A 22,268-nucleotide genomic window follows, 5' to 3' on the forward strand; every position below is an offset into this window, starting at 1 on the left:
ATAGGGTTTTCTAGATTGTCCCACTAGCAAGGGATGAGAAGACTCATACAGCAAGAGAAGAGGAGCATACAATTAATTCATTATAGTCCATTTATTATAGTCCAGATGTTAATCATTTGCTTTTGCTAACCTAGATTCCAGCTGAGGAAGCATAGCAGAGGCAGCTGTAATCATCAGCAGATTCAAAAGTACCATGATTATGGTCCAGTGGGCAGAGAAACAACCCCTGACTTGTGATGGGGAAGCAAACCCTCTCGCTCTTCCAGGGCCAAGCTTACAGTTCAGGGCTGCATTCGGATAGCCCCATCAAGCCGGATCACCTCACCATTGAGCATGGGGTTCTCCACTATGCATTGCACCAGGTGGGCATACTCCTCCGGAGCACCAAGACGACTTGGGAAGGGCACCTGCCGTGCCAGGAATGTCCTCACTTTCTCAGGAAGTGATGCCAGAAGAGGTGTTGCAAAGAGACCTGGAAAAAACAAAAGCACACTCAGGGTTGCCCCAGTCTCTGTTCTTTACACTTTTACAATGCCTATTAAGCAGAGCACTGTGTGAGTGTGCCACAATTACTGGAGCACAGAATGCATTGCTGGGTGCAGAATTTAGCTTCCTAATAAGCTTAGTTTTTGTTTTAAAATGAGTTTCTAGGACTTACAGCTGCAAAGATAGGTTCAAAAGTGCATGGTCAGCACCTGCTGAAATCAGAAATGTGACAGGTGGTTCAATAAGGATTCCAGAAGTTCAGTGCCACATACAGCCCTATGCCTATGACTAAATATGCAAGATATTCTGGATAGGATATGGAAAAGGCAAATTTGCATAAATGTATACAGATAGCACTACCCCCACTAATGAATTCTGTACCAAGTTCTGTGGAGTATACAATCCTGCCATTACAGCCTTGAGCACCCTCCAAGAGCACCTTCCTTACCCAAAGCCCAGATTCAAGGAAGGAGTGCTACCTGGTGCAATGGTAACTACTCGGATCCCCAAAGGTGCAAGATCCCGAGCGATGGGCAGTGTCATTCCCACAATGCCTCCTTTGGAAGCGGAATAGGCAGCCTGGCCAACCTGGGGAGGGGAAAAAAAACAATGGCGCTCTAAACCCTTATTAAAGTCACAAGTGTTCTCTGAAATGTATATGTGGAGGGTGTGGAGATTGTGTAGCACTGCAACAAGCCTGCCAGAGGTATAGGAAGCCTGAGCAGGGCAGGCAGTAATCTGAAGTCACTCTTAATTGGGGCAAGGTGAGGGGGTAGAAAGCAAGTCACTGGAAGTCCTTAAACAGGTTTGGGGGGAAATTTCCTCCCAGCCCTCCATCCAAACTCCTTTAAGCAAGTGTGGGGAAACTTCGGCTCTCCAGATGTTGCTGAATTACAGCTCCTATCAGCCTCACCCAGAATGCACAGCCAATGGCCAGGGATGGGGGTTATGGTTCAGCAACATCCAGGAGCAGACATTGGCCATTGTTAGGTTACCTTTTATAAAGCTGTGGGGAAACTCTGAAGGTAACATAACAATGGCCAGTGTCTTTGGTACAAGATAATCCTTACTCTATTCCTTGCTGAAAAACATATATAGCCCCTTGCCTCAGCCTTGGTACACCTTTAGTCTGCAGACCAGTGTGGTATAGGAGAACAGGGAAGAACACAAGCCTGCCCGAGTTTCATAGGCAAACCTGTAAGTCTCTCACTCTCTCTACTGCTGGGTAGAAGTTTTCTGAATCACTGGCTGCCTCAAAGCTAGAGGCTGGTCATCTTTGAGTTAATTCAGCTTTGATGCCTAAACCCTGCCTCTCAATACAAAGTCTCTTGTCATCTTGTGAACCAAGAGCAAACCTGTGATTTTTTTTAACCTTATGAAATGAATATTCCATTTTACTGTACTCCCCTGCCATTACACATTCAGAACGGGCACATATGTGCACACAACCCAAGTAAGGCAACAGCGCTCCCAGAAATGCCAGCAAAGCATGGTTGTCTGTCAGGTGCATCCCTTGTACAGTGCAGTAGAAGCTGGGGCACACATAGTGGGAGTACCTGGTGCTAATCCTGTCAATACAACATCTGCCCAACTTGGAGCATGGGTGGCATAGAATCATTATGAATTTTAATATGATGATGATCTGCTTTATCGAGCTTGAGATACAAGATGTTTTCCTCTGCTCAGTAACTTACAGTCTCCATGTTTCTGGGACAAAGCAGAGCAATTATTAACCCTAGACTATTCTACTGATGTTGTGCAGAAGAAGTGGGGAACTTCAGGTCTTCCAGACATAATCCCTGACCACTGCCCATACTGGCTGGGGCTGGTGGGAGTTGCAATCCAACAAAGACCTTTATGGTCCCACTCTTCTGTAAGAATGGCACTACGCATAGGACACCTGTGTGTATACTGCTTTAAGGTAGTGTCAGCCGGGTGTTGCCAACCAGGCCAGCTGGCAGTGGATGTGATCAGCAAAAGGCAACATGTGGGCTAATACGTGCAAGAAGTCATGAACTAACAGAAGTCAAATAAATATTCCATCAACAAGCTTAGAATGGTGTGTAACCACAAAGTAACACTGAAGCTGAGGCAGAAAGCCTTTCCACAGTTCATATCTATATCAAAGTTTGGTTGAGAATGAACGAGCCGGGTGGTGCTGTAAGCACAGCAACAACAAACAGCAAACAGAACAGTTCTTCCTGTGACTTCTTGCACGTATTATATGGCTTCTGTTTATGAATTAAGAAACAATTGATAGTGTTTAATAAATATTGCCCACGTGTTGCCTTTTGTTGATCAGATTTTTTCGTGTTGTAACACAGGGGATTCCCTTTGTCTCATACAGCTGGCAGGGGAGGCTTGAGACTTACCTGCCCCTCAAAGGCAGCCACACTGGCAGTGTTGATGATTACCCCTCTGTGCCCATCTGAGTCGGGCTCATTCCGTCCCATCTCACCTGCAGTCAGACGGATTACGTTGAATGTTCCAGCAATATTCACCTGAGGAACACAGGCAGGTGGAGGTTATGCACCCCAAAGCTTGGCCCTTCCTTACCCCTTTCAAACCAATAGTGAAAGACATCACCTTTACTTCATCACATTAGAACTCTGGGCCTAGCAAACACCCTCTTGTCACTCAAAATCATTAAGTCAAATATTAATATTAAACTCAATCCTTCCTTCTGATGGGGGTACAAACAATACTGCCCAACACAGCCTTTGACATACAGCAAGCGACTATTATAATCTGGGCAGGAATCTGAAGGGCCTTGAAGCACAGGTGGTTTTCCCATCATTCCCTGTTGAATGTCATGGCCCAGGAAAAGAGGGAAATACTGGAAGGAAAACAGTGGCTTGTATGCATGGTGTTGTCAGGAAAGGTCTCTGCTTCCTTGAGAAAGGACTTCAGGCAAGAAATGGGTGGCACCTCATAGCGGTTGGCAAGAAGGTATTTGCTCAGAGTCTCATGAACCTGATCAGGAAAGCTTTAATCCAAATCCTGAGGGGCAGGAAGACAGTTGAAAGGAGAACCCCCGGTACTGGCGATAATAGCTTCACTCACGCACAGGAAACTGAGGTCCTGCAACAGAAACCTGCTAAAGGGAAGGAAACTACAAGAAGGAAGTAGCTGGAAGGAATGACTTGGTCTGCTTGTCTCTATACCAAAGCACAGAGTATGGGAAACAAGCAAGATGAATTTGAGTTCTTAATACAATATAGTGGACATTACTGAAACCTGGTGGGGTCGGACTCATGACTAGAACGTGGAAACTGAGGGGTACAACTTGTTTAGAAGGAATAGACCAAACAGGAAGGGATGAATAGTGTTATATGTAAAAGATTATATGAGTAAAAACTGTAGGAGAGGGAAACAACAGTAACCTTATTGTGGGTGTGCTATAGACCTCCAAGCGAGACTGAAGATTTGCACGATTCCTTCCTAGAGCAGATTACCAAACATTCAAAAAAGAAAGAGATAATAGTCATAGAAGACTTCAATTACCTCAATATCTGTTGGATATCAAGCTCTGCCAAGAATGTAACAAATTCCTCCACTGCCTCACTAACAATTTCATTTCCCAGAAGGTAGAAGAAGCAACAAGAGGATCATCTATCTTGGACCTTGTCCTCACCAACAGGGAGTAACTGACTGATGAAATGGAAGTACTAGGAAACTTGGGAGGAAGCAATCATTTACTTGGTTTCATGATACAAAGGCAAGGGAAAGCTGAGTGCAGTCAGACATGTGCACTTTGGACTTTTAAGAAGGCTGCTTTCAAAAACACCATGAGATCACATGGTCAGAAATACTCAAATAGGGAGTCTGAATGGTTGGAAGTTTCTTAAAGGTAAACTATAGGCACAAATGCTAACAATTCCAACAAGAACGAAAATTGGGAGGCACCAAAAGAAACCAGTGTGGCTGCAAAAGGAGCATACAGAGGAGCTGAGATGTAAGAAGGGAATGCAGCAGCAAAAAAGCTAATGCTATTATAGGCTGCATCAACAGTAGTGTCCAGATCAAGGGCAGTAATAGTACCACTCTGTTCTGCTTTGGTCAGACCACACCTAGAGTCCTGTGTCCAGTTCTGGGCACCACAATTTAAGAATACTGGGTGCAAAGAAGGGTGACCAAGATTATTAAGGGTCTGCAAACCAAACCTTATGAGAAATAATTGAGGGAGTAGTGGGTGGGGGGAGAGTTGAAATGGAAATGGAAAAAGGAGGATGAAAAGGAGTACAGTGGTACCTCGGGTTAAGTACTTAATTCGTTCCGGAGGTCCGTACTTAACCTGAAACTGTTCTTAACCTGAAGCACCACTTTAGCTAATGGGGACTCCCGCTGCCGCCGCACGATTTCTGTTCTCATCCTGAAGCAAAGTTCTTAACCTGAAGCACTATTTCTGGGTTAGCGGAGTTTGTAACCTGAAGCATATGTAACCTAAAGTGTATGTAACCCGAGGTACCACTGTAACTTGAAAAGGAGCAGAGTATGGCTGGCTGACAGGCACCTTGAAGAGGAACACTCCACACGACAACATTTTGTTACAGATCCCACTTGCTCAGTAAGGTATCTCAATTTTTTTGCTGTTTTTGTGAGGCAAGAATTGTTAGGGAAATGGTTGGAGCAAGAACACTTGATGACAAACCAATAACAGTAATGGACTAGGGTTTTCTTAATGCTCACATTAATAACTCTCTGGAAGTCTTCCAAGTTGTGAGGAAGGTCTTTCTTAATATTATAGGTCTTGACAGCCACTGCAATCCCAGCACAGTTCACTGCCACATCCACACGGCCAAACTTTTCCCGTGCCAGTGCTAGGGCAGCCTTCACATCTGACTCTGATGTTACCTGGGAAAGGAGAGGAAACCACTTAGCTCAGCTGCTCCTCTATGGGTACAACCTCTTTATCAAATCCCCCTTTGAAAAATCCCTACATCAGCCGGAGCAAAGATGCATCTCTCTCCCAGCGATTTGGCCACGCTCTCCCCGTCGGACTTGGGCAGATCCACAAGCACCGCGCTGCCTCCCTGTTGCACCAGCCGCTCTGCCGTGGCCCGGCCTAGGCCTGAAGCCCCACCGGTCACCAGGCCAACCACTCCCTGGAAGTCAAGGGAATAAAGAGAAAATTATCCTTCAGGTAAAGCAGGCGTGCCAAGAGGTTCGAAAGTGTTAAATGCCTTCCAGGCTCAGTCCCACCCCGGTGCTGCCCAGGCTTCCCTGGGGGTGGAAAAGGTGCCAGCAGTGCCCATCATTCCTTCCCCCCAACAGAGCTCCTGTGCTTCACGAGGGGGGGCGCCTGTCATAACGCTGTTGGAAGCAAAGGGAAGACCACCCCATGACTTCCCTGGGAGAAGCTCCCTCGTGGCGCTTCTGCCCGCCGGGCAGACCCCAAGCTGGCGCGCGAGGGCGCCTCCTCAGACACGCGCCTTCCCCAGCATATCGGGAAAGGCATCGCCCCGGCTTCTCTCACGGCCCTCAGGAGCGCCGGCCTCGCTCTCGGGGTTGGGCGCCAGCCCCTCCTCCCCGCCGCCGCCGCCGCCGCCTCCTCACCTTCACGCTCCTCAGCGCCGCCATGTTTCTCCCCGGAGGCCCCGCCCCCTTCGCCGGGGAGGGGCTTCCGCCCTTGGAGGAGGCGCCTGTTTCCGCCGGGACGGAGCCGCGCCGGTCCCGCGGAGGGGGCGGCCTGCGAAGAGGCGCGGCCGAGTCACCGGGGCGACTGAGGGAAGCTGCGGCTGAGAGAGGCCGAGTGTCCGCCGGGGAGAAGGCTGCTCAATTCCTCGAAGGGTAAGGAGGGGGCCGAGAGAGGATTGCTTTTGTTTCGGAATACAAAAGTTAAAATTTCTAAACTACCAGTCATCTCGTATTTTTTCCAGAAAATATTCCGTCGCTCCAGTTGCTGCCTTGTAGCCAAGCCATTGTTCTCCAACAAGAATGAACTCAAACATTCTCAAAAAGAAACAAAGGCAGGACCCCTCCTTCCTGCACTGAGTCGCTTCCGAGGGCAAAAGGAGGCGGCTGCATATTTGAATAGGTCTTGCGTCTTAAGAAGGAGCATGGCTAGTCTAAAGTAACTCAACCTGATGGGCTGACTTTATATGGTTTCAAACTCCCCCTGAACAAGCAGGTTTAGGATCTGGGCAGGAGGTTGGGGGAGGGCGCTGTTCCTGGATCCATCTCTGGTGCTAGAGGCCCAGGTGACCTCTGTGACTCAACCTTTTACCAACCTTGGCAAGACAGCTACTGGCCCTGGCCACTGTCTGTTGTCCGTGCACTGCTTTCCAGATTGGACTACTGCAATGTGCTCTATGTGGAGCTGCCCTTGAGTTTGACCTGGAAGGTGCCACTAGTGCGAAATGTGATGGCTCAACTGCAGAGTTGGGCAGAATATCACCATAATATTATGCCACTACTGAAAGCATTGCACTGGCTGCATTAGCTACTGAGCTAAGTTCAAGGAATTGGTGCTGGTATACCAAATGTCCATACAGTTTGGGACCAGGTTACCCAAAACATTGTTTATCCCTTATACATCCAGCTGATCACTACATTCTGCAGAAGAAAATCTGCAGATATCATCCTATCAGGAGTTCCATTCTGCATGATGTCGGAACCAGGCCTTTGGAACTACTTCCCTTTGCTGATCAGATAGGATAGGCACTGTCTGTTGCATTTTTGGCACCTGCTGAAGACTTTCCTCATTCAACTGAACCTTCTAAATGAAGATTTTTTTCCAAGTCAGTATCTGAATTTGATTTTTTAAAGTCTTTTATGTATGCAATAGTTTTGTATGTGGTTTGTACTGCATTGAGAAATCACGTTGAGATGCTTTATTGGATGCAATTTAAAAAGAAGCAGCAAGCAAAAAAGCCTCCCCCCCCCCCATAAATGCACTCTTAATAAACCAAAACATGATTCCACTACTGACAGGCTTTAACAACTGCCAGTGTTGCTGGTATTTGGCAGTTTAATGTTTGTACATCTTAGTTTAGTTGTTGAGAAATAGCCATCATGCTTGTAACTCGGAAACAGAAAAGAGATTAATCTGGCATGTCTTGTTTTCAGAAACCATGCTGGCTCTTAGTGATTACAGCATCCTTTTCCAAGTGCTCCCCTGTTCAAGGACCTTTCCTGGTATCAAAGTCAAGCTTGACTGGTCAGTAGTTACCAGGGTCTTTCTTCCACTTTTTGCCTGCCTCCAGTCTGCAGGGACCTCACCTGCTCTGCAAGAATTCTCAATTACAAAAGCTCCGTAGGAGCTCTGTAAGCTCCTTTTGTACCCTTGGGTGCAGCTCATCAGGCTCCCTTACCACCTCTTTTCCTTTTTAAGGCTGCAGCTCCCTCCTCTATTTATTCTATCATTTATTCTGTTATTACCAGGTTGGGCACTGCCTTCCTTTTGGGTGAAGACTGAGGCAAAGTAGGTGTTGAGCAGTTCTGCCTTCTGTTATCCATTAGGATTTCTCAGTCTTCTCCATACAGAGGATCTATGACTTGCTTGTTCTTCCTCTTGCTTCAAACACATCCAAAGAAACATTTTTATCTTATATTTAACCTCTCTTGTAAGCCAGAGTACTTCATTGCACACTGGCAACATTTCCCTATTAAAGTTCTTAAATCAAAGTCCCATGTGTGTGGAGGGGGCTCTTTAGGGACTTATTCTGAAAATATTGTGGCTGGACATGCTGAACCTGCACTCATCACCCCTTTGAGGTGCAGCTTTTACAACCAATACCTTATCAGCCCATTTTTCAAATTTCAGCAATCACCTTCCCACACTTATTCACTCTCCTACTGCTCAACACTACTCCTCTTTTCAATAAAGTACTGCAAAGAACTCTAATGTATAGTGCAGACTGAAGTATGTAGATGGAACATGCCTATTTGCATAACCGTGTTCTACACATTTTCTGCGAATAGCTGTGGCTGTGGACCTCCAACAAGCATTGGTGGAAGAAAGGAGCCGCACACCAAGTTGGAAAGCTCTCTGTATATTAAGTGCTTTTTTGTAGTAAAAAAAAAAAAAACCAAACGTACAAAGTCCTGATACGAAATATACAAAAAACTCAGCCAAGGAAAACAGTTGCCTTTCTACAAATATCAGTAGCATTGCATAGAGCAGCCTCCATGGGGATAAGGACAAGGAAGGGGTCCAACCAGGTATGATGCTTTAGAAACATTGCTAGGAAACTATGCATAAATACATAGTTAAAGGGTGGGGTGACATCACATACATGTCTATAGTGCCATGCTGCTGCAAGAAATATTCCCACACCACCACAGTACCCCAGAACATTTGGGAAATCCCTGGGCACAAAAGCAGAGCGCTTCAGTCCTCCTCCCAGCCAGCCATTCTTTTCCCTCATACACAACAACCCCAAGCAGAACATTGTGCAACTAGGGAGCTGTTATTGCTTCGGCAAAGCCTCCAGGTGCAAGGCCTGCATCTGAATCAGCAGGGACCATTTTAAACCCATTGAGAATTGGCAGAGTACTATTGTCAGAAGACTTCCAAAAATGTTGGGCCTTACTCTTTGGGGAGGAAGCAGGTTAAGGGCTATGTTTCAACTGCAGGAGGCACTAACTGGCCTATAGAGGGCATTCTAAAGCTGAAGTGTTTACAGGATGAGTAGAATCCTTACAGGGAGAAGTGCAGGGAAGGTGTGAAAGTCAGCAGCTTAATAATGCTGAATGGAAGAAAGGAACCCTGAGCTGTTTTGAAAAGGCCACTGGGCAGGCTATACCCTGAGTAGCCAACAGGGGACAGGGCAAGTATGCATATAGCCCCCATGCAGGCAGGTAGGAAGAGATGCTAAGCATCAGACAATGGGGATGGGGGAGTGCTGGTGTGTGGCAACATACACACCCCCAGGGCAAGGAGGGAAATGCAGTCGCTGCAATAAATAAAGGTACAAAATAACCAATGTGACTGCTCCTGAAACTTCCCACCACCATATCCTGCCATGTCCAAGTGCAATTGGTCAAAGTGCCACTGAGGTCACCATGAGGAAGTCCAACCAGACAGTCTTTCCATAATGATCTAGCCATCATCTTCTGCCTCAGAATCTTTCCCATCTGGCTCCTCACGGAGAGAGGAGCTGGGACCGGTAACACCCTCTTCTTGGCCACTCAGGACCTCTTCCACAGCTTCACCTGTATCAGCAAAGTGGGATACATCAAGATACTTCTTATCCTAGCCCACCAACCAGAACTGCCCTTTCCTTCCCGTTTCTGATTTTCCATTGTTCCTCAATCCCATTCCCTGGCTTCTGAGGTAAGCTAGCCATCTATTCCCTTCTGGATCAACATCTCCCTCCTCCCTGCCCCGAGCCCTGACTTGCCAGGACGATTTTTCATTTAGCATACTCTCTTTGATGTCCAGAAGCTGCCACAATTTTTTTTTGGGGGGGGGCAGCCCTATTCCACCACTACTTACCTCGCCCACCCTCCTCCTCATCCATGATCTCATGCACATCCGTCGCATCCTCTTCTTCACCATCATCATCTACAATCACCACAAAGTCATCACCATTCTCTGTCTCACTAAACATCAAGGGAAGGAGGGAATGTGTCAGCATTTATCCATCATTTTCAGCTGGCCTCCCAGCTACAAATTACAAATCCCTCTCTTCATAAGTCAGCCTCCCTGCGACTTCATGCAGTTTCTGCTGCCACAAAACTTGACAGAGTTCACATACACACACAACAGCAGCTTTCTATTCTTGCCCACAGTATCACTCCTACCACAACCCAATAGACCCAGTGGCCCAGACTGCATGTCATGGTAAAACATAATTAAATGGTTTCTCATTCATGAGCCATGTAACCAACCTCTTCTACCTTACTCCTCTGTACTAGCACAGAAGTGAAACAAACTACAATCCCTGGCTTAGCACTATGTCCAAACGTGAGATCATGGTTTGTTTCACTCAAACAAAGTATGAGAAGTTTGGAGTAAAATAAACCCATGATACCTGGTTCTGATGTAAAAGCCAGGGATCATGACTTGTTTCTGTCATATGCTAGCAAGGAAGAGTAAAGGAGGTAGGACTGGTGCATTCACAGGAAACCATTATCAGTACTTTACTTTTCTGTTTCATATGTTCATTAGTAATTATAAATGATGCAAAAAAATATTAGGCCACCCTGGCAGTTTCCAAGTTTTCATTTCTGTTTACTAAACAAAATAAACATAATAAAAACACTACAGTGTTGTCAACGTCCCCCATACAAATTTTTTGGGTTATGTGCTCCGCTAACCTGAAAGTAGATGCCCCTTTTTGCAAACTTTGACCCAGGATCCGAGCGGAAATCACACTCCGGCAGTGCAGCAGCAGCGGGAGGCGCCATTAGCGGAAGCATGCCTCAAGTTACGAGTGGTTTCCGGTTACGAATGGACCTCAAGAATGGATTAAGTTCATAACCGGAGGTACCACTGTAAATTAGATTCTGTGTGGAGTCCCCAATCTATGTGTGCATCTGCATTTTATTCTGATAGTTCAGGAAGTGGCTGTTTTTTATATAGTTATACGGGTATTTCTTTCCATGATAGTGTTTGTATGGTTTGTCATGGCCTTTGGCTAGTACAATAAACCTTGCTTACTTACTAAATTAGATCACTCAGGCATCAGACAATTTTAGATGCTAATTACCCTTATTTGCATAGGAATCTTTTTCCAATTCATTTCCCCCCTGGAAAACACAGTGGGAATAAGGCCAGCAAAACAACCAACCAAATCATCCTCACCTGTCTTCTTCACCATTTTCACCACCTTCCCCCATCAAGTAGTACTGCAGCGGATTAGGCCAGAGGTCCTCTTTAATTATCTATAAGAAAGCAGAAGAGTTTGAAGAGTGTGGATATAAGGATGCAAGGAGCAATTTAGGACAGGGTATACTATCCACCTCGGCAATACGGTCCCCTGCTGGGAAGCTGTGGTCACAGAACCAAGTGAAGAAACTGCGGCCAAAATTCTTCCGGCCATGTGCTATTGGATCCTGGCTACGCCACCAGCGGATAGGTGTAGAGTGGGACACTAGTCTTCCTGGAAAGGATGGAGACACAAATGGAGAAGATGTAAGCAACAGCACATCATATCTGGGGTTCTGTTCCCATAAATATTGTCCCTACTGCATACCAGATGAACCACACTGGAACTCCTTCACAATGACCTCATTCTGGAAGTAGGGGTTGCTGTTGAAGTAGAACTTGATCTTGCAGCCTGATTTTGCATGGGTGAAATCCTCAACCTGGCATATCAAAGAATGTCAGAATCATAAGGCTAGCATGAAACCTTTGACCCACGGCACTGTCCTTCAAACAGAAAGAACCCAGGTTTCCAGGCTGCAATTGGATTCCTTCCCTCCATAACTTGACTATCTATCAATGCCCCCATGCACCAGCTTTGCTGAAGTCACCTGCAGATTGGTCATATAGCTCAGGGTGTCTTCATCCCGGTCATTGATCATGGCTGAAAGTTGGGGATGGTTGAGAAACTGTAAAATTAAAGTTAAGGAAGGAAACCGACATACTGCAGTCCAAGATTCTGGTAGGAAGGGGTATATACAAATATAGTTAATAAATAGCAGGAAAATCTGAGACTGCACTTCTCACATCCATCATATGGAAGAGATAACTATATCTTTTTGAGGAACTCTCTTCCTCAAGGGTCTTGCCACATCAAGAAAACGAACTCCACTCAACTACTTTCCTGAAAATTTGCATATAAAAATTGCAATTCCTAGTAGTCTGCTAAAGCTTGTCATTTCCTGCCAAGGCAGAAGGACAAGAGGAAATCCAGAAAGGCAGGAATACCTTATTGAAGCCTCTGGAAGCAATTTGCTTCTTGCTGGCCAAGACAAGATCCAGCGCTCATAATAGCCCAACAAGAGAGAACTGCTTTCCCAAGGCTCTGGGACAGCGATACAGAGGGCCTTAACTTTCAAAACCCGGGGCACTCTTCGTCTGCCTAAAACCTCGGAGAAGCCTCGGCAGTCCTCTTTGGGCTGGACAGAGCAGGCACCCTACTATGCGTAGGGCAGCTTCAAACGCGTCCATGTCCCCTTCGCCCAGCCCCGATTTCTCCCGCTCCTGCCCACCCTACCCAGTACAAACAGCACAATCCTCATTTTGCTTTTTATTTGATTCAAACCCCGCTTTCTTCCCGGCGGCAGGATACGGCCGTGACCCAGAAGCCGGGGATATTTCGGATGATGAGGTTTCTCCGCTCCAGGTGCGGGCGGCGCATGTGGCCGAACTTGGCCTTGAGCTGGGCGAAGGCGCGACCGGCCTGCTGGTTCACCGCCTCCAGCTCCAACTGCACGGCCTCCAGCGCTTCCAGGTACTGCTCCGTTTTGCGCGGCGGCGGCGGCGGCCTCCCTCCGGGCTCGCCTTCCTCCTCCTCCTCCTCCTCCTCGTCGTCGTCGTCCTCCCCCACCGAGATGATGGAGCACTCATCCTCCGCCTCGACGGGCCTCCGCCTCTCGCGGGCCTCCTTCCTCTTCCTCCGGCTCTCGCGGCCGTCGCCCGCCCCGGGGCTGCCCTTGGCCTCGTCGCCGGCGGCTCCCGGGGTCCCTTCCGCGCCCGAGTCCCCGGCGGGGGAGCTCGGGAGGAGGGCGGCGGCGGCAGCGGCTTCGCGCGCCTCCTGCTGGCCGGCCGCATCCTCCGGCGCGGCGGCCTCGCGCGCCCCCTGCCGGCCGGCGCCGCCAAGGCTCCCGCCGCTCCAGGCCGTCATGTCGGCCAGCGCCTGGGCGGCCTCGGTTTCCTTCTGCGACTGGCGCGCCGGGTCCAGACGCCGCTGCTTGGCGGCCGCCGGGTCCCAGGCCCCGCCCTCGCCGCTCATGGCCGGCTCCGCTCGCTCCCTTGGCGCCGCCGGAGGCCGCGAGCCCAACCGCCGGGACCAGCGGGGGAGGGGCGCCCCACAAACGGGCTTCGCCAACGGCCCGAGCGCGAGGAGCTGCGCAGCTGCCGCTGGTTGGTCCCTGGCGAGCGGGGGCGGGCCAGTGACGACAGAGCCGTCTCCCTCGCGCGCCCGGCCCCGGAGCTGACGGGCTGGCGGGCACGTGGGAGGCGGGCGGGCACTGATAGGGCGACGAGTCTTTCGCTCGCCCAATCCCCGGCGAGGTCTTTTCTACGGGCCGCGTTTCGGCCATGTCCGGCCAAGTACGAAGCATCTCGGTTCTCCCCTCGGGCGTGGGAAGCGCATGCGCACCAGGGCTAATCGGGCGCGGTTGTGCTCCTTTGGCGCAGGCGCCGAGGGACGCGAGGCGGAGTTCCCGCGAGAGAAGCGGCGCGCGAAAGGCGACCTTCGGCGGCTGCGGGCGGAGGGCGGGAAATTCGAGATCCGGCCCGAGAGGCCGCTTCGTTCGCGTCTCCGATGTCCCTCCGCCTCACAGAGGCCGCCGAGCTTCGCCTGGGAGACGCCTGTTCTCCGCCGGGCCGGCCAAGGCCTCGGAGGGAAGCGGCAGCCGCGCTTGCTGGCGGCACCGGGTGGTTTCGGCATGTTTTGTTGTGAAGCGCCCTGAGGTCTACAGGGCAGTATGCAGGTTTAATGAATAAAAATATAATAATAAGGTGCGGGGGGGGGGGGGAGGTTGCGAAGAGTTCGGAAAGGACCTCTCCAGGATGCGTGAAAGGGCAAATACAACTCCGTGTCAAGTGATGGAAGGGCGAGCATGGCGTCATGTACCTGGGCAGAGGGGAAAGTGACGAGCCGCCTTTCCAGTTGGGAGGACAGAAGGTAGGCAGTTTCTGGACATTTCGATGCCTGGTGCAGAAACCAAATGGCAGAAACCCTGGCAGAATGTTGCAGTTCCTTCCAGACTTGGAAATAAAAGGGAGAAGACATAAGAAAACAAAAGACAGTAAAGGAGGCTTGTATCCAGGACAGAAACTGACATGAGGAGGCTGCACTGGAACTCAGTAGAGTGTAAACACATTTCTTTCAGGAACAGCCTTGGCTCTTTGGTAGAGCACATCCATGGAAAGCGCTTCTCCACAGAATCTGGAAGAACCATTGTTAGAATAAACTACAGTGATACTTGTCTGATTCAGTCTAAAGCATGGGTCACAGACAAATACCCATGTAGTTTAGTGATCATAGAGTGATCATAGAATTGTAAAGTTGGAAGGGAACCGGAGGATTCTAGTCCAACCCTCTGCAATGCAGCTGTCCCATATGGGGAATTAACCTGCAACTTTGCCATTATCAGCACCACAGTCTAAGCAACTGAGCTACCCAGGCGTCTCACAGTAGTTCTCCCAGATCATATGTAGAGGTGTTCACCATCTATGCCAGGGGTCAGCAACCTTTTTCAGCCATGGGCCGGCCCACCATCCCTCAGACCATGTGGTGGGCTGGACTATATTTTGGGGGGGGGGAAGATAAACTAATTCCTATGCCCCACAAATAATCCAGAGATGCATTTTAAATAAAAGGACACATTCTACTCATGTAAAAACACGCTGATTCCCGGACCAAAGCGGGCCAGATTGAGAAGGCGATTGGGCCGCATCCGGCCCATGGGCCTTAAGTTGCCTACCCCTGATCTATGCCCTTGCTGGAGGTGGCAAGGATTGAATCTAAAACCAAATGCATGTGCTCCACCAATGTGCTGAGGCTCTTTCCAAAAGATTTTTTTTACACTCAGTTGGATTTAGGGCAGGAATTTGTAGAACACTTGGACTGAGTGGGAGTGACCGTAAAATGAGGCTGAAATTTCTTCCAGTTCCTCACTGCTGTTTATTCTCTGGGTCAGTAGACAGAACACAAAAGCAGTGCATGGCATGCTCTCGGCTGCATCTATATGTGCTATAATACACTAGAATGGCAGCATTATCTCATAATTCTGAACATTCCTTGTGCAAGTATATATGCCGGTGTCATTCTTTTAAGAAACAAATTACAAAATAATACAAAGGAGTGATCCCTTTTTACTCATAACTAAGGCGCTGTGGTCTAAATCACAGAGCCTAGGGCTTGCCGATCAGAAGGTTGGCGGTTCGAATCCCCACAACAGGGTGAGCTCCCGTTGTTCGGTCCCAGCTCCTGCCCACATAGCAGTTTGAAAGCACGTCAAAGTGTGAGTAGATAAATAGGTACCGCTCTGGTGGGAAGGTAAACGGCGTTTCTGTGCGCTGCTCTGGTTCGCCAGAAACGGCTTAGTCATGCTGTCCACATGACCCGGAAGCTGTATGTGGATAAACGTTGGCTCCCTCGGCCTATAGAGTGAGATGAGCACGCAACCCCAGAGTTGTCCGTGACAGGACCTAACGGTCAGGGGTACCTTTACCTTTAAGTACTAATCAATTCAATGGTGCTTACTCCCAGGTAAGTAGGGTTAGGGTCATAGCATTAAATCTCCATCGACTCCAGATAAAAGGATCTTAGGCAGCAGTGAGATAGTTTTTCCTGAGGACCGGGAGAGCTACTGCTGATAGAAGGAGACAGTACCTGGCAACAGAGATCAGTATCTGTCTCAATGCAAGAAAAATCTGTCCTGATGAGGCAACTTGATGAAGAGGATCAAGAGGCATTTTTGGAATAGCCCTTCATTTTTTACCTGGGCTTAGAAATAAAAATAAATGTAGTATAATAAGGCACCTGTTGAGGAAGCTGAAAATATCCTATGTGGCAAAGAGTTTTCCCCTAAGAGTGCATGTATGGTGCAGTCTTGCAGTGATGTTTGTGTAGAAAAAGAATGAAGAGAGTTTGTTGCAGCTGGAGTGGCATAATAGGAAAAGGAAGGCTTCTGTGGGAGCAGGTTCCACAAGGTGGCAATGTGAGCACAGGCTATGGAAGCAGGTTTTCATTTTATAGTATGCCTGTTGGGGGTGCTGAACCTGTAGAGAAGAAGATGGAAGCAATTTCTCTTAGAGATTGCTTCTAGTGGTAAAGGAGGTATTATGTTGCAAAGAACTAGGACAAGAAGAGCAGGAGTGAGTTCACCACATTTAAAATGTCCCTTCCGACTCCCCCAGACCCCTCAGATTTTATCGTGGTGTCTCCAAGGAGTTACTGAGGTAATATGCAAAGCACTTGGGACACTCAAAAATGTCATTTTGTACATGCAAATAATATTATGTTAAACAGAGAACTTGATTATGGTCTTTTCAGCTACAACTGAGAATAAGTTACTTTTTAATGTAGATTACATTTTCAACGATTAGGGTTATCTTTGAAATCCAAATACTGATAGTAATTTCACGTGAACCTTTTTACACCTTAACTCATTTTAGGATTTGCCCACAATTTCTATGTAGAGATTTGTTTTTCATCTAGCTTAGAAGTAAGTACTGGCTACTCCATTATGCTGGATGAAGAACATTGTCTGACAATACTTAAATATGTTAAAAATAATAGACTCCTGTACCACATTTGCATCTCAGCCCCTCACAGAAACTGGCACAGTACAACTTTGACCTTTTAAGCTAAATGTTGGGGGAAGACAGAATTGTAGGGCAGTATAAAGAGAGCTTCCACTAAAAAAAACAGGGACTAGTGATAGTATCTAGGGGTGTCAGTGTTCTTTCTGAATCATAGGTGACCGTTTGGTGGGTAGGTGAGTGCCTTGGCAGTTTGAGTTTGTGCCATAACTGGATAGGAGCAGGATGTCAACAGGCTTGGCTTGTGGTCTAGAGACAGGTCTCCATTCCTGCTTCACTCTCACACAACATTCCTGACCTGCTTCCAGGTAATGCCATCCAAAAACTTGTGAGGCTGTGGCATATTTGCTGTATGGCACTTTTACAATTTAGACCTGTGATCCACTTGCCAGGGCCATGAGGCAGAAGTCCCTAAGGTGGTGCCCTGTGGGGCCCCTGGCACCTCTGGCACTGGCAGAGAAGCAGCACTGGCATCAGCCCTGATTTCTGGCAAGATCTTGGTGAACTCAGAAGATTTATGTGGCATCTCATGAGATTTCTGCAACGTCTTGCAGGAAATTAGCTTAAATGTTAGGTTCTTCAGGAAGAACCAGATGCACAAATAAAGGATGGAGGATACCTGGCTTACTAGCAGTACATGTGAAAAGGATCTAGGGGTCTTACTGCACCACAAGCTTAACATGAGTCATCAGGGTGATGCAGTAGCCAAAAAAGCTAATGCTCTTCTGGGCTGCATCAACAGAAGTCTAGTGTCCAGGGGATGGGACTTGAACCAATGGATTCAAGTTACAAGAAAGGATATTCCAACTAAACATTCAGAAAAACTTTCTGACAGTAAGAGCTGTTCAGCAGTGGAACAACCTCCCACGAGAGGTTGCGGACTTTTAAGCTGAGGTTGGGTGGCTATCTGCCATGGGTGCATTGCGGCATGACCCCTGGGTCCCTTTCAACTCTACAATTCTATGATCCAGCTTTTGGAAGCAAGGATTCTTCTCCCAGGGTTGATTTGTGGAAAGCCAAAGAAGCAGTTGGATGATAGGGAGGTTGTGCAACCAAAGCTTAGAATCATAGAATCATAGAATCATAGAGTTGGAAGAGACCACAAGGGCCATCGAGTCCAACCCCCTGCCAAGCAGGAAACACCATCAGAGCACTCCTGACATATGGTTGTCAAGCCTCTGCTTAAAGACCTCCAAAGAAGGAGATTCCACCACATTCCTTGGCAGCAAATTCCACTGTCAAACAGCTCTTACTGTCAGGAAGTTCTTCCTAATGTTTAGGTGGAATCTTCTTTCTTGTAGTTTGGATCCATTGCTCCGTGTCCGCTTCTCTGGAGCAGCAGAAAACAACCTTTCTCCCTCCTCTATGTGACATCCTTTTATATATTTGAACATGGCTATCATATCACCCCTTAACCTCCTCTTCTCCAGGCTAAATATGCCCAGCTCCCTTAGCCGTTCCTCATAAGGCATCGTTTCCAGGCCTTTGACCATTTTGGTTGCCCTCCTCTGGACACGTTCCAGTTTATCAGTGTCCTTCTTGAACTGTGGTGCCCAGGACTGGACACAGTACTCCAGGTGAGGTCTGACCAGAGCAGAATACAGTGGCACTATTACTTCCCTTGATCTAGATGCTATACTCCTATTGATGCAGCCCAGAATTGCATTGGCTTTTTTAGCTGCCGCGTCACACTGTTGGCTCATGTCAAGTTTGTGGTCAACCAAGACTCCTAGATCCTTTTCACATGTACTGCTCTCAAGCCAGGTGTCCCCCATCTTGTATTTGTGCCTCTCATTTTTTTTGCCCAAGTGCAATACTTTACATTTCTCCCTGTTAAAATTCATCTTGTTTGTTTTGGCCCAGTTCTCTAATCTGTCAAGGTAGTTTTGAAGTGTGATCCTGTCCTCTGGGGTGTTAGCTACCCCTCCCAATTTGGTGTCATATGAAAATTTGATCAGGATGCCCTTGAGTCCATCATCCAAGTCGTTGATAAAAATGTTGAATAAGACCGGGCCCAAGACAGAACCCTGTGGCACCCCACTAGTCACTCTTCTCCAGGATGAAGAGGAACCATTGATGAGCACCCTTTGGGTTCGGTCAGTCAGCCAGTTACAAATCCACTGAGTGGTAGCATAGTCAAGACCACATTTTACCAGCTTCTTTACAAGAATATCATGGGGCACCTTGTCAAATGCCTTGCTGAAATCAAGGTAGGCTACATCCACTGTGTTCCCTTCATCTACCAGGCTTGTAATTCTGTCAAAAAACGAGATCAGGTTAGTCTGACATGACTTATTTTTCAGAAATCCATGCTGACTATTGGTGATCACAGAATTCCTTTCTAGGTGCTCACAGAGTGTTTGCTTAATGATCTGCTCCAGAATCTTCCCTGGTATTGATGTCAGACTGACTGGGCGGTAATTATTTGGGTCCTCTCTTTTCCCCTTTTTGAAAATAGGGACAACATTTGCCCTCCTCCAGTCTGCCGGGACTTCGCCTGTTCTCCAGGAATTCTCAAAGATGACTGCCAGTGGTTCTGAGATCATACCTGCCAGTTCTTTTAATACTCTTGGATGCAGTTCATCTGGCCCTGGAGACTTGAATACATCTAAACTAGCCAAGTATTCTTGTACTATCTCCTTAGTTATTCTGGGCTGTGTTTCCTTTGCTGAATCATTTGCTCCAAATTCTTCAGGTCGGGCATTGTTTTCTTTATCGGAGAAGACTGAGGCAAAGAAGGCATTGAGGAGTTCAGCCCTTTCTGTGTCCCCTGTTTCCATTTCACCATCTTCTCCTCTGAGTGACCCCACTGTTTCTTTGTTCTTCCTTTTGCTACGGACATACCCATAAAAGCCTTTTTTGTTGCTTTTAACCTCTCTAGCAAGCCTGAGTTCATTCTGTGCTTTAGCTTTTCTGACTTTGTGTCTACACGTGCTGGCTATTTGTTTGAATTCCTCTTTGGTGGTTTCCCCCCTTTTCCATTTTTTGTACACATCCTTTTTTAATCTTAACTCAGTTAAAAGTTCTTTAGATAGCCACCCTGGCTTCTTTAGGCACCTTCCATGTTTCCGTCTCATTGGTATTACCTGACGTTGTGCTTTTACTATCTCCCTCTTAACAAACTCCCAGCCATCATGAACTCCCTTTCCTTTTAGTATTACTGTCCATGGGATCTCACCGAGCACTTCCCTAAGTTTTATGAAGTCAGCTTTCTTAAAGTCAAGAAATTGAGTCCTAGTATGCTTGGCTGCTCCTTTCCGCTGTATAGTAAACTTCAGAAGAGCATGATCACTCGCGCCTAATGATCCTTCCACTTCTACCCCACTAACCAGGTCATCAACATTGGTTAGGACCAGATCTACAATGGCTGTTCCTCTTGTTGCTTCTCCCACTTTCTGGACAATGAAGTTGTCTGCAAGGCCAGTGAGGAATCTGTTTGACCTTATGCTCTTGGCTGAGTTTGACATCCAACAAATATCCGGGTAATTGAAGTCCCCCATTACTACTATCTCCCTTCCTTTTGCATGCTTGGCCATCTGTTCCCGGAAGGCATCATCTATGTCCTCCATTTGGCTTGGGGATCTATAGTAAACTCCCACAATGAGGTCACTGTTATTCTTCTCTCCCTTAATTTTGACCCAAATGCTCTCACTTTGGCTTTGAGGTTCTAAATCTTGGATCTCTTCACAGGTATACACATCCCTGACATATAACGCCACTCCTCCTCCTTTCTTGTCTGGTCTGTTTCTCTGAAATAGATTGTATCCTCCCATTATTACATTCCAATCGTGGGATTTATCCCACCAGGTTTCAGTGATGCCTATTATGTCATATTTAGTTTGCTGTACCAAGAGCTCAAGCTCATCTTGTTTATTTCCCATGCTTTGCGCATTAGTGTACAGACATTGAAGTCCATTAATCATTCCCCCGTGTCTCTTATTTAAGGATTTTTTCCTCCCACCACTAGGTCTGCGTGCTGTTTGCTCCATTTGGTCTATGACATTTGGATGATCAGCTTTGTCCTTGTCAACTGGGATTCCTCAAGACTGAAGCCCAGGCAGCTCTGAAATAGAAGTGTTCTGTACAGGCTCTAAATTAATTGTCAGCTATCCTGGTGGTTGGTAGTTTTCATTTACATATGCTAATTGCCCTAAAGATAAGTCATTGTGATATTGATCACTGCCTGAAACAAATGTTCACATTAAAATATGGGGGGGGGGGGTTGCCTAGGGAACACAGGAAACGGGTTAAGGCAGTTTAAAGCCAAGTGGGTGACTGCCAAGCCAATAGGATACCAGATGGTATAGGCCTCAGATTAGCCTTTCCCCATAGGGACTAGAATTTCATCTCTTGTCACTGCTGTTTGCCTCAAATCCTCAGGCTCCCTTCCTGTGAAAGTGAGCTCCAAGATCCTGCAAGCTTCCACTCCAAACCAGATGCAAGGAATTCATTCAGCTCTGCAGTCTCCTTTTCTTCCTTTAGCACACCATTGTCCAAATAGCCTCTCCTGCTGATAATGTTTTTTATAAAGATCTTTTTGTCTTTGCTAAAACGTGGCTTACATTGGCATGTTTTCTCCTATGATGAACACCCCCCACAAGTTGCACCTTGACATAAAGCAAGTGCCTTTGCTGTACTGTTTGGGGCACCTGCCAAAAAAAATCTGTTTCAGCAGGCTGACCCAGATATGTAAAGTTGACCTGCATTAAATTCATAATTTTAAAAAATAATGAATATTTTAAGCTACTGGTTTTATTTATACCTTGAGGGGTTTTTCAAGGTTAGAAGAAATAAAAACCAAGTTTCCTGTGCTAAATTACATTTATGTCCTACCTTCCTTCTCGAGAATGGAAAGTGGCGTATCCCTCTCACCAATACAGCAGTTCTGAAATGCCACACAGTTAAGAGCATTGTAGCTTTTCCCTGGTCACCTCAAAATGCAGCAGAGGATGGCAAAGTCCGTACAGTTGTGGGGAAACCTGTTACATTTGATTGATAAATAAATAAATATTAAGAATGACTGCAGTCTCTCTAAATTCCGTGTCAACTTTTCTTTGTTTTGTGTCAGGTTAGCCAGCTTCTTATTTCAAGATAGGTGCTGTGGATGGAGCCAGGTTGGCAGACAGAGAAAATCTGGTGGAATGTGAGCAGAGCATGTTCGGATGGAGTCTAGCAGCTCTGGAGACCAGACAAAAGCAATGCACCTTTTCTGGGACTGGCTTAACTGGCTATCTGCCAGAGCATGTGTTTCCTGATTGGGTTGGTAAAACAAAGTACAGTACAGCAAAGCAACTCTAGCTTTCAGAGTTGGGGCTTAAGTGCCAGAAGAAACATGGCTGCCTCTGTTTGAGTAAAGATATTAAGGAGATCCACGGGATGTGAGACACCCTTGTTC

At 47.2% G+C, this 22,268-nt stretch overlaps 2 protein-coding genes and 1 long non-coding RNA gene across 4 annotated transcripts; 1 reads left to right on the forward strand and 2 right to left on the reverse strand.

The window, feature by feature from the left end:
• Nucleotides 1–76: 76 nt before the first annotated feature.
• On the reverse strand, nt 77–6,173 carry HSD17B10 (hydroxysteroid 17-beta dehydrogenase 10). 2 transcript variants are annotated; one of them, XM_080987349.1, is made up of 6 exons: nt 6,043–6,173; nt 5,427–5,591; nt 5,176–5,340; nt 2,859–2,987; nt 966–1,074; nt 77–472 (listed from the first exon to the last, which is right to left on the reverse strand). In XM_080987349.1, exons 1-6 carry the CDS (start codon nt 6,064–6,066, stop codon nt 282–284), a joined length of 783 nt encoding a protein of 260 aa, XP_080843475.1. In that variant the 5' UTR covers nt 6,067–6,173; the 3' UTR covers nt 77–281. The 2 variants fall into 2 exon arrangements, with proteins under 2 accessions (XP_080843475.1, XP_080843476.1); XM_080987350.1 differs by having other exon boundaries at nt 230–472; nt 935–1,074.
• An 11-nt stretch (nt 6,174–6,184) lies between these two features.
• LOC308466531 lies at nt 6,185–7,270 on the forward strand. Its single transcript, XR_013980865.1, has 2 exons — nt 6,185–6,276; nt 6,366–7,270. It is a non-coding gene; the product is annotated as an uncharacterized lncRNA (long non-coding RNA).
• Nucleotides 7,271–8,464: 1,194 nt separating this feature from the next.
• TSPYL2 (TSPY like 2) lies at nt 8,465–13,372 on the reverse strand. The gene is made up of 7 exons (XM_080987325.1): nt 12,669–13,372; nt 11,908–11,985; nt 11,628–11,739; nt 11,395–11,534; nt 11,237–11,316; nt 9,926–10,032; nt 8,465–9,642 (listed from the first exon to the last, which is right to left on the reverse strand). Exons 1-7 carry the CDS (start codon nt 13,329–13,331, stop codon nt 9,530–9,532), a joined length of 1,293 nt encoding a protein of 430 aa, XP_080843451.1. The 5' UTR covers nt 13,332–13,372; the 3' UTR covers nt 8,465–9,529.
• Between the last annotated feature and the right edge of the window lie 8,896 nt (nt 13,373–22,268).

This window comes from Podarcis pityusensis, assembly GCF_964106645.2.
Source record: "Podarcis pityusensis genome assembly, chromosome: 17".
Taxonomy (NCBI): domain Eukaryota; kingdom Metazoa; phylum Chordata; class Lepidosauria; order Squamata; family Lacertidae; genus Podarcis; species Podarcis pityusensis.

What these genes read in the sequence shown, in the direction of transcription:
- HSD17B10 (XM_080987349.1), bottom strand. Translation starts at nt 6,066, where the DNA reads ATGGCGGCGCTGAGGAGCGTGAAG. An exon ending in CGGCGCTGAGGAGCGTGAAG is followed by an intron (nt 5,592 to 6,042) that starts GTGAGGAGGCGG and finishes CTTGACTTCCAG; the next exon opens with GGAGTGGTTGGCCTGGTGAC. An exon ending in GCATCTTTGCTCCGGCTGAT is followed by an intron (nt 5,341 to 5,426) that starts GTAGGGATTTTT and finishes CTCCTTTCCCAG; the next exon opens with GTAACATCAGAGTCAGATGT.
- TSPYL2 (XM_080987325.1), bottom strand. Translation starts at nt 13,331, where the DNA reads ATGAGCGGCGAGGGCGGGGCCTGGGACCCGGCGGCCGCCAAGCAGCGG. An exon ending in CCGGCTTCTGGGTCACGGCC is followed by an intron (nt 11,986 to 12,668) that starts GTATCCTGCCGC and finishes TTAATTTTACAG; the next exon opens with TTTCTCAACCATCCCCAACT. An exon ending in GTTCCAGTGTGGTTCATCTG is followed by an intron (nt 11,535 to 11,627) that starts GTATGCAGTAGG and finishes CATCCTTTCCAG; the next exon opens with GAAGACTAGTGTCCCACTCT.